General features: G+C 37.2%; 1 protein-coding gene across 6 annotated transcripts in view; it reads left to right on the forward strand.

Annotated features, from left to right (window-relative positions):
* AGPS (alkylglycerone phosphate synthase) overlaps nt 1–12,120 on the forward strand; it is a 136,035-nt gene that overhangs the window by 97,907 nt on the left and 26,008 nt on the right. For all 6 annotated transcript variants that reach the window (XM_073305967.2, XM_078847975.1, XM_073305978.2 and 3 more), the window contains 3 exons: nt 2,854–2,923; nt 8,360–8,421; nt 11,350–11,439. In XM_073305967.2, the coding sequence (XP_073162068.1) occupies nt 2,854–2,923; nt 8,360–8,421; nt 11,350–11,439 (222 nt within the window). The remainder of the gene's footprint in view (nt 1–2,853; nt 2,924–8,359; nt 8,422–11,349; nt 11,440–12,120) is intronic.

Raw genomic sequence — 12,120 nt, forward strand, 5'->3', positions numbered from 1 at the left:
AGCACTGATACAGAAAAAAAGTTGGGGTTAATAAACCTCTGGTGAGAAAATATTGAAAAGGAATCAGGAACATCTTACACTCAGGCCTATCTTTTCAAAACTAACAAATGGGGCAGGGACAGTGGTTTATTTGTTCTGTTTGTGCAGAGTCTTAACACAATGAGGTTCTAGACCTAGGCACTATGGTAATACAAATAATATGGGGTGCTTCCATTTTTGTGTGCTCACTTTGAGACACAATAAAGGAGCTTGATTTTCAGAGGGCAGATGCTCAATACTTTCTGAAAATTGGGTCCATTTAAGTTGATGATAAAAGGAGAGGGCAGCCATTTTTCAAGAAAACAGTTCTTACTGGAATTCTTTGTAGAAGATTGTTGTCCATAATCCCCTGTTGGAGAAGAAACTTTTAGTTACGAAGAATGGCAAAACCATTAATCCTAAATGTTTATTTTCCAAATCTGTCCATTGCACCAGACCTATTCAAGAGGGAGAACAGGAAGGAAGGGAAGGACAGGCACAAACTGAGGAAACTGGGAGAGTTTGGATGGAATTTTATCGAGGGGTAAACTGTGTGTGTATGGGGGGGGGGGGGAGAACAGGAGCTGGTAGAAACTGACTTTTATGCTGCTCCAGACTGGAGTAAAGCAGGCAGAACACACTGGTGAATCTGGCCCAAAAAGATTTCAAACTGATATTACATGTGTTCAGATAATTATAAATATCACATAGTAACGCTCTCTCTTCATTTTTTGTTAACTGCTCATGTATGTAGTTTTTAATCTTAAAAAAAAAAAAAAAGGAAGAAAGAAAGAAATTCCTCGATATAAAATTATATTAAATTGAAGGTAAGGTAATGGTGTAATTATTCAAAAAAACCCAACAAGCATTATAACTATGGACAAGGTAGTCATACAGTGTGATCTGGATTGCTTAGTTAAGCTAGGTCTAGTCAAACAAAATGTATTTTAAAATAACCAAATTTTGAAGTCTTACATCTAGGAACAAAGAAGGAAGGTCATGCTTACATAATTGGGTAATGCATCCTGGATAGCACGGATTCTGAAAAGGATTTAGGGGACATAATGGACAAGAGCTCCCAGAGCAATGCTATGGTTAAAAGGGCTAATGAAATAGTTGGATGTATAATCAGGGGAGTAGGAAAGTGGTTTTTACCTTTGTATATTACACTGATGATACATACACTAGAATGCTGTGTCCCGTTCTGGTTCCCACATTTTTAAAAGGATGTCAAAATATTGGAATGAGTGCAGAAAAGAACCACAAAAACTATTTGAAGGTTGGAGAAAATGCCTTACAGTGAGAAACATAGAGGTCTGTCTGTTAATCTTGTCAAATAGAAGATTGAGAGATTACTTGATTACAATGTATCATTAATTTTGTGGGGAGAACATACTAGATGCCCAAGGGCTCTTTAGTCTAGCAGAGAAAGGCATAACCAGAATCAATGGCTGGAAGCTAAAGCCAGATAAATTCCAATTAGAAATAAGGCACAGATTTTTAATGGTGAGGTTGAATGACACTTGGAACAAACAACTAAATGCAATGGTGGATTCTCCATCTCATGATATCTTCAAATCAAGATTAGAAGGCTTTCTGGATGATGCACTTCAGTCAAACACAATTTGGGGGCCAGACTATATGATGTAATGGTTCCTTCTGCCCTGAAAAATCTATGAAAATGCAGGAAATCCAGAGTTTAAGCTTAATTTGAAAGACAAACATGTTAAGATGTGGAAATGCACAATGAAGGCATCCAACAACTTTAGTGCTGCCTTCGTGACATGAAGAGTGGAAAAAATGAGGAAAAAAAAAAACCTATTGTCTTTTAAAATCTGCTTAATATAGTCTATTGTACACGCTAATCATAATTATGTTTTATTACATGGTATTGTTATGAGACAGAGTTCTGGTGTGCTAACTGTGCACTTCCCTATATGTTTGCATTTCTTTTGTTTAATCTTAACTCTGAATTTCCTGGGATTATAGTGCTAGACTTCGGGATAATTGCACAATCTCTGTAATACGTTACCCTGAATTAATCATCGGGTCTTTCAACCTTAATTCCTGGTTGAAACCTCCTTATCTGGAAGTCATGACAATTGCATGATTAGTAGTAATAACTTGTATTATAGTGGCAGTTAGAGGCCCCAGTGATGGTGTGGGCCCCATTGTTCTAGACCCTGTACAAACATCTAGTAAGAATACATACCTTTTGATAGTTTTAGGTTTACATATATAATTTTTAATATTAAACTTTTTAGACTATCATCTTGATTACCCAAATTCTGTATCCAACTTAAAATAAGATGAAATTTCGGGTTTTACAAACAGAATAGATTTAAAAGTGTGTAGTGGACACATTTTTAACACTAGCAGTTTACTGTCTTCTAAAAGCTTCAGTCACATTAAAAAAAAATCACACTTCTGATGGAATTTTTTACCTACGATTTTTACAAGTAATGTCTATGCTTAGCATCACTGAGAAATACTCCCCCCACCCCCGCCCCAGATTGTTAATTTTGTACATAACTATTCCATGTATAGCGAGTTTCACTGTTTACCCGGTCTGTATGATCAGTTCCCCTTCTTCGTGTGGGCCTTTCAACAACCAGGGATAAAACATTGTTTTTAAAAAATAGGAGGATTTCTGCTAGGTGACCTGAAACAAATTTCAACTCTGGTTTAAACTGGAAACCATTTCAGGTTGAAGTTGTTGCTGATCTATTTGCATATAAATTTCTTGACCCAAAGTATTTTATTATTTTTATTGGAAAGCTGTGAAAAACAGTTCACTTGAAATCCATGTTAATAATTAACTGTCATCAATTGCAGTGGTCTGGCAGCTGGAGAAGATAATGGACAGAGAGGTTACATGCTGACATTTGTCATCGCTTACCTTCGGGTAGGTCACTCTTTTATTCTCTGCTGCTCTGGTATGACTATTTCCGTACCCAACGAATCATATAGAAACCATAAAGATTTTTTTTCAAATTCTTTATGCAAACTTTCTTTAGACTTGAAAAGATTAATCAAAACTCTCTGTTGGGGCTGTGCCTTTTTTTACATGTACATAAATTTAGAGAGAAGTTGAGTGAGGTAATCTTTTATTGGACAAGCTTCTGTTAATGAGAGAGACAAGCTTTCGAGCTTATACAGAGCTCTTCTTCAGCTTCTGGGAAACTAACTCAGTATGTCACTGCTAACTAAATAAGGTAAAAATCCATGATTTTTACTGTCTGGCAAAGTTTTGCTAGACACATGCCTATCACAACATGCAGTGGACCTCATCCAGTGCACTAAATGTCCCAAGAGCAACTATGTGGATGAAACCAGACAATCACTGCGCTCTCAAATGAATTCACACAGGAGCATGATAAAAGATAAAAACATCTGATCATGTGTAAGTGAACACTCTTTTTTTCACAAAGCAATCACTCCATATCTGACCTCTCAGTCCCCTTCCTCAAAGGAAACCTGCACAACACTTTTTTAATGGCTGCCAAAGTTTAATGAATTTAAGCTCACAGGCCTATCTTTTTAAATCATGGAACGAATAGAGACACTGGATTTAGGGCTTATTACAACAATCTGTAACCCACGAACAACCCCCCGCCCTCAGGTTGGTTCCCCACCCCCTTCCTGTCCTCCTTATGACTCTGTGTGTTCATGGGAAACTTCACCCTAAATGGTCCCTTGAAATGTGCTAACTACTTGAAATGTGTTCCACCTTGTATTTAGCAATGACCAGGGTCCTACCAAATTCACGGTCCATTTTGGTCAATTTAACAGTCATAGGATTTTTAAAATTGTAAATTTCATTATTTCAGCTATTTAAATCTAAAATTTCACGGTGTTGTAATTGTAGGGGTCCTGACCCAAAAAAAGGTGTTGAGGTGTTGCATGGTTATTGTAGGGGGTTGTGGTACTGCTACCCTTACTTCTGCACTGCTGCTGGCGGCAGCTCTGCCTTCAGAGCTTGGCAGCTGGAGAGCAGCAGCAGCTGCTGGCTGGGAGTCCAGCTCTGAAGGCAGTCTCGCCACCAGCAGCAGCACAGAAGTAAGGATGACATGGTATGGTATTGACACCCTTACTTCTGTGCTGCTGCCTGCAGAGCTGGGCCCTCAGTCAGCAGCTGCCACTCTCCGGCCACCCAGCTCTGAATGCAGCAGCGCAAAAGTAAGGGTGGCAATACTGCAACCTCCCCTGCAACTCCCTTTTGGGTCAGGACCCCCAATTTGAGAAATGCTGTTTTCCCCTGTGAAATCTGTGTAGTATAGGTAAAAACACACACAAGACCAGATTTCACAGGGGGAGACCAGATTTCATGGTCCATGACGTGTTTTTCATGGCCATGAATTTGGTAGGGCCCTTGCAGTGACGCTTTCAGTTAGTTTCCAAGACCTGAAGAAGAGTCCTGTGTAAGCTCAAAAGCTTCTCTCACCAACAGAAGTTGGTCCCATAAAAGATATTACCTCACCCACCTTCTCTCTCTTCCTAATATTTTAGGACCAGCACAGCTACAACAATACTGCATGTACATAAATTTGGCATTTATTTGTGATTTTCACCTTTAAAAAACTGTACAAACATTAATTTGCACCCCCTTTTATGGCAAGTTTTTTTCCAGACAGATAAAGAAATTGAATTGTAAATCCTAATGGACTGATCTTTAGAGGTGCTAAACATCCAGGTGTCCCACTGACCTTTTGGGAGATGCAGATGCTCTTTACCTCTGAAAATCAGGCCATAAGTGACTTTCCCCAGGCCACAAACTGAGTAAGTGACAGAACCAGGATTAGCACCCAGGAGTTCCTGGCTCCAATCTACAAACTCAGTACTCAATGCTGTTTTTAATTGTAGGACTTAAGCGTGTTTTAAAAGGCAATCATTCAGCAAGGAAGGAAGACTTTGTGTGGTTAAGTCTCTGGATTGGGACTAGAGAGTTCTATGTTCAGTTTCAAGCTTCTGACTTTCTGTATGACTTTGGGCAAGTCACTTAATTTCTCTGTGCTTCAGTTCTCCATCTATAAAATGGGGATAAATGCATCCTTTCTACTACCCTTTGTCTTGTTTGTTTAAATGGTAAGCTCTTAGAGGCAGGGACTGTTTGTACGGTGCCTAGCACAATGGGGCCCAAATCTTGGTTGGAGCCTCTGGGTGCTGCTGTAATACTAACCAGTCAGCAATAATTATTTGATGTATATGCACACCAGTAATTTGGCAGGCCTTTCCACCATAGAAATGCACTTTTTTGTTTGCGTTTCTCAATGAGGTCATCTGCATCCTGGAAGATCTATCTCATTACCTCCACTATAAACTACTTGACTTCAAGATCCCATGTTATAGCCAGCATTCTTTCAGCTGGGATGACAGGATGGACTTTCTCCATGGCTTATTGCTGCCACTTCTTGTTTCTCCAAAGGAGTCATTTAAGCAGTGCATGGTGCTCTTCTGAGCAGTTAAGTTCCTATCTTCGATAGAACTCTGGGCTGGGGAATAAGACCAGGAATCAGTGTGTTCATGTGACACAGTGCAGGGAACTTCTTTGTAAGCCACAAGAGAACTCCTTAGACAAGATATACTCCATGTTTAAAGATTAGGATACTTTATAATCCTCTTTTTCTGTTCACATTGCCAATAATTCAATATGATGAGCCAGTATCTGGCCTTGGATACACATGTATAGCTGCTATTGTTACTTAGAGCTGTGCATATGTTTGGAGGTATACAGCTGGACAAAATACTAAATATTGTGGGTGTTCAAATACTCAGCCATGGTTCTAGTAGAAATGCCTAAAATACAATGATTCAGAGATTTAAAAAAATAAGTTTCAAATACGTGTGTCTCAAGTTTCCCATTCAGAATTATGAGCAGTCTCTGAGCCTTCTTCACAAAATGGCTAGTAAATTGCACCAGCATTTTGGGAATAGTTTTCCTTTACATTATGATTCCATGGTTTCAAAATTGCAAACACACTTGTACCGTGTAACATTGTTTCCCATTTGTGATATTGTATCCCATAATCTTTATGGTAGACTTAAACCTTCTGCAAGCAGAAGCGCATTTTATAATGTTGGTTTCGGTGTGCATAATATAAAATGTGCAATCTTTATATCAATATATACTATAATATATACTTGAATCAACATGAATTTAGTCCACTTTTACTTTATCAGCATTTTAGTTCATCCTTTCATTTGTCCTTTCTTCTGTTTATAATGTGGTGAATAATGACACTTAATGAGCCCCATTGTCACATTGTTGTCCAGTCAATAACAACTCTTAAACTTCATAGGACAGGTGTTGTGACTATCTTTGTGGTGGTAAATGTTCTGAAGCTTTTAGAATAGTCACAGTTGGGCTGCTTCTGTCTTCCCCACTTCTTTATCTAGTTCTTGCTTCTATTCTGTCTTCCTTTTTCAAAGACCTAATTGGAGAATATTTCTCTTGGCTTTCTTTATATCTCTCCAGTAATACTTTCAATCACTTTCAGTCCTGATCCCACTTTTCACATTTAATTTTTGAAGGTAATCATTTCTTTTTACTAACTGGCAGGTTGGGGGTTGTCTTATTTGTTTGGTGGGTTTTTGTTTTGTTTTTTGCTTTTTTGGACTTCATTAAACCACATGTTAAATTATGACCTCTAAGTCGTCTTGACTGTTTATCTCCTAGGCATTGCTATCCCTTTTTCTCCACTCCTGTAGTATTTTCTCATTTTTATGGCAATTTCCCTTCTAGGCCCTTCTCTCATGGAGTTGGCCCACTTGATTTCTCTCTCTAAACTTTTGTATTGATTTGAGTCTACTAAAGGAATACTGTTTCCTTGCCAATTGTTGTCCAACTGTTAGTCTGATTCTATGGTAGCATCACTTAGTTTTATCATTATGTTCACTTCGTTGCTAACTTTCTTGTCTTGGGCAAAAAGGGAAGGTGGTATCTAATAAAATCATATTTCTTCCGTTGAATCTTGATTCAGATTTATTTTTGTATTCCGTGAGTGAGTGCTATGTATTTGTGATTTTTTTATTATGTTTTTATACTCTAGTCACATTTTTTCTTTACATCCTGTGGTCTCTTAAAGTCTCAGATGCAGGCTGTTCAAAATTATATAGTACATCTGATTTGAAGAACCAGTGAACTTATTTTCAGATATCCTAATGGCTTTCAACACACTTAAAGATTCAAATTCTTTTAAAATTACTCAAATATTTTACTTGTTTCTCAGTTATTTTGCCATTAGATTTATTACTGTGAAAAGTTTCTTGTTTGTTTCCAATGGTGTTTTATCTCAGAATTCATTATTTTATTCTCCGAAGAGTACATAAAAGCCTATCTTTTTACTTAGCATATAATTTTGGTGGCTTTTTTGGTATTTCAGGTTCATTGCAAAATTGTAGTTTGTAACCTGTTTTTCTGTATGGTGTCATTTTTAGGGAACTGATACATATATTTGTGTGATAGTTTCACTATCAAAACCAATGTTAGGCCTCAATCCTCCAAAGATTTATGCTGGTGCTTAACTTTAAACATGTTAATAGTCTCCTTGAGTTATTGAGTAATCACTTAAGTTTGCTAACATATCTGAATAGTGTTGCTGAAATGTAATGTTTACAAAAACAATGTTACCTGATAACACTGCAAGTAACCCATTTGAAAGTTATGATTGTAGACAGATATACATATGACTATTTTAAAAATCTGTTTTACTTAATATGATGCTATAAAAGCTGCTGGATTGATAGTCTGGGAAAACTGAAGTCTTCTAACCACTAAACAGATACAGCACAGGTACTGGCAACTTTGTGAAGTTATAAACTGAAGGAACCATTTCTAAGCATGGGGAAGGTGGCTGATTGTTTCCATGCCCATTCAGTCAGCCACTGTTGAGACAGACAAGAAGTGTGCTTTTGTGAATAGCGGCAGTTTTTGTGATATAAATACTTCTTCACTAAGAGACAGGAACAATGCCCCAGGTGTTTAACATAGATTATTAAACATGCGTCCGTGGTAACAATGTTTGGTAGCTATCCGTTAGGGTCAGATTTGTACTATTTGCCGAAAAATGAAAAGCGTTGCATCCCACTACCAGTCCCTTTCAGCATTTTTCCTAATATTTAAAACTTAGGTTTGGTCCCAGTATATATATTCTTTGATTTTTGAGATATGTAAATCTTATAAGTGTAGATTGCCAAATCTGTCTTCGAGGTAAAAATCACACAAAACAGTGATTCTCAGTCTAGCAGCTGCCTAAAGTAAATTGGAATCCTGAAGCTAAAGATGTACATTAATTAGGACACTAATTCACTGGTCCTTTCCTTTCTTTTCGTTCTTTAATAGGACCTGGGCCTGGATTACTATGTAATAGGAGAATCATTTGAGACTTCTGTTCCCTGGGATAGGTAAAATAATTGTAGTAGTCTTTTGTTCAAAACTTCTATTAAAACTTGGTTATCTTGTAATGGATATCTATTCAGTTTGTCTTTGAGTATTTTTTTCTTTAATTTGAGACATTGATAGGAATTTGAAAGTGTGTATACATAAAACATAAAGAATAAACCGTTATATTTACTTAAGCACGAAAACACGCCAAGCTATGTTAATGTGTACTTCTGAGCCATTGTGAAGCATGAATTATATGAATTCTGTGGTCAGAAGTGTAGTCCCTTTTGGTACTGTTGAATTAGAAGTGGCACTGGGCTTGAAAAATTAATGAAATGTTAAAAGTAAAATGTAGAATCAGAGCCATATTCTGTTTCAAACTTCATATACATAACCATTCCATGCAGAATAAATACTTTACAATATGCTTATGTTGCTTGCTTAGGATTGTAACTTTTTTTTATTGTGGGTTTGCAATGTGACAATTCTGGTCTTTAAACTGCTCTTTGAAAAATCATTCTTAAGAGGTTGAGTGAATGAGCTGATGACACTTGATGATTTTACAGTTTAAATTATTAAAACTATGTAGTGTTGTGAAGAATTCCTGAAGGAGCTAAATGTTTCCCAACTTGTTGGGTGAGCTCCCTTCCTGTGGATGTAAGATCTCTTCTGGGGTTGTGGTATGGTACAGTACAACAGTACCAGGTGTGCATCTGCCTTTACTGCAGAAGCAATTCTTAGCAGGGGTTGAAGTTGATGAGCACAGTAGTAGCTTACTCTTTTTAGCTGCCTGACTTCTCTACTTGTTCTCTTTGAATAGCCATCCAGGTATATGCCTCTTCTCTGCTCCCCACAGGAGCACACGAGATATCTTGATCTAAGGCATCATGAAACCTTGCTCTCTGAATGGATCCCTTTGTTGGGAGTGGTGGAAAAGTGCCAACATATCTGGTGGTAGTCCAGATTTGGAGAGGACATGTCCCGTATTTTAAAACCAGCATGAAAAACTGCTATCTCAGCCACTCGGTGGCAGGCAGATGCTCAGCATCTCCCCTTCTTGCTTGCTGCTTTTCTAAAGTTGTACTTGGCTAAGCAGGGACAGAATTGTGAGTAAGATGCTTGCAGAGAAGTGAGCTAGCCAGCAGGGGAAGGAAGTAGGCTTCATTTTGTATTACCTAATCTTAAACAATCATGTGGTTTAAGGTTTGTATACCAGCTCTTCCCCTGCAATGGGGCAGCGCAAAATGGCCTTGAAGCCAGTTTGGCTAGCTGGAGTTCCCCTGCACAGGGGAGAGCACCCCTTCCTACAGCCCAACCAGGGAGCATGGATAGGATGTCCTTAGACCCTGCTGATCCTTGGCTGCCAGATATCCCCTTGGGCAGCTGATTCAAATTACATTTACATCAGGGGTTTAGCTCAGTGCAGATGCCCCCAGTATTATTATCTCTCTATTCTAAGCTTTACCTCAGCTCTCCACCACAACTGAGAATCAAGTCCTAAACATATTTAAATCGGTCAAATTCTGGAGATCTCAAGTGCTATGTAACCTATTTGCTCTGTTCATTTTCTTTTTTTAAAATTCCTGTTTACCCCACACGTTAAACAGATTCTTATCAGTTTTGGTCCCCTGGTAGCTTATGATTATAGAGTTGATAGGAAATTAAGTTTGAAATGACTTGCGTGTGTTCAGAATCCCAACAAACCCAGCGTCCTGGCCCTTGGATTTAGCAGCTGCTAGAACACTGTTTCAGTCCTTGTTTTAGAGGCTGCTGCTTCCTTCTCCAAAATGTGTCGGTGGAAGGATTTTAAAACAACTGAAATTTAGTTAATTATTATCTCCCTTATAGAAATTTAATTTTCAGCTAGTGTCAAAGTATCCAGTCACTTGAGTTAGATTTTTCTCACTTTCCCCTTTACAGTTTGGTGAGCAGAGTGAACAGGTTTTTACACCTGTTGATTCAAACCTATTTTTCACTCATTCTGCTCACTTACTAACTCATTTCCGGATTTGGCTTTGGGGCCTTTACCTTCCTTCAGAGTCTCTACCAGCATGTCACTGTAGATTAGCTGATAAGACATTTTGAGGAAAATTATTTTAATTTCAAATGTTCCTCCCTCCAAATCCAAATGTTTTTTTCCAAATACAGATCTGTATAAAACTTCTAAACTTAAACAATTGTTAAATAGCATTTCTCTAGTTCTGTGTGAGAGCCTACCTGGAGTGGTTTAAATTAAATGAAAAAACCCACCTTTCAAACTGTGTTTCAAAGTTTTGAATGCCCCTGGATTAGTCCCAGAGAAATGCAATAATAAAATTAAATAAATATCACTGGTTTTATGACTTATTTTAATAGTTTAGTGCCAAATTATAATTTTAATAAGATTCTAGCTGGTAAATTAATACACATCTTCAACATCTGGAGGAATTTCTTCTAGCTCAAATCAAAAGGATGTTGTATTGCATAGTGTACATGTACATGCTTCTATTTTGAATTGTTTTCTAAGCTACTGTGCCAAACACCTTTGCCCCACTTCAGCTCAGAAGAAAATATCCAACACATTCCTCTTCACTGATAGTACAGTGCTCTCTTATGTCCTCTGAAAAAACAATAGTCTCAGGAGCTAACATGTACAATCAAAATTATAAACTTGTCACCCAATAGATGCCCAGAAGAGGAATAGTACTATTTTTATAGAGGTCTGATGGGCATTATTTTTTCTTATGCTTTTTTTTTTTAATAATCACAGTTTAGGTTTGGTTTCATTTAAAGTGTATTGTTTTGGACTAGTGAGGAAGATTGTTGTAGTTGTATGTGAGTTTTAAACTAGAGGCATAAATGTAATAAAAAGGGAATATTGCTAGTTGAAGGCAAATTAGTGCATAGAGTGCTGCATAGGAAATGTTTTAAATTTGTTTTATTTTTTTTAACTATATATTCTGTTACAGGGTTATAGACCTCTGCAGGAATGTAAAGGAAAGAATAGTGAGAGAATGCAAAGAAAAAGGTGTCCAGTTTGCTCCGTTTTCCACCTGCAGGTGAGAGACACATCAACTTTGTTTTCATAGTTCTGGGATGTTTTTTTAGCAGCTGAAGTAAATTTTACTAGTACTATATTTTTACCAATACTTCCATACACAATAGATAACTTAACCTACTACTAGTTTATCCAAGTGGCACAGTTTAAAGTGCGTCCACTAATGATCTTGCTCTTGCTCTCTAACCTGTTCACTAGAGTTATCACTTCAAGAGTTTATAGTGGCACTTGGTTAGTCTTCTGACATATATTTTCTGTATATCCACCAGGCAGCTAGGTATAACCAGATAGACTTGAGCCCTTAAACTCTCTAATAGTCATAAGATTGATTGACATGAAGAATAAGTAGAAGACAGGTCAAAATGTTTAAGACTAGTTGTTAGAAATGAATGTAAATCGTGTGAGAAAACAAATTTCAATGAACAAGAAGTTAAATTACTTTAAAATTAAAAATGATAACAAGCTATGAAAATAGGTATTTAAAACTGATAAACATTTTTTCTAAGGGGAAATGTTAACTTGAACTGTTCTGTTAAATCATTTGTCTCAACTGCTTTTAATGAAGTGATGTAAAGCAGATTATATATTTAAAGTGAATACCTGCAAGTGATACAGCCCACGCTTAGTGTTTGCATATTATATGCAGATTGTTAGTGTTCTATCCTTTCTAAAATGCTAGCAA

Source organism: Lepidochelys kempii, chromosome 11, assembly GCF_965140285.1.
Source record: "Lepidochelys kempii isolate rLepKem1 chromosome 11, rLepKem1.hap1, whole genome shotgun sequence".
Lineage (NCBI taxonomy): Eukaryota > Metazoa > Chordata > Testudines > Cheloniidae > Lepidochelys > Lepidochelys kempii.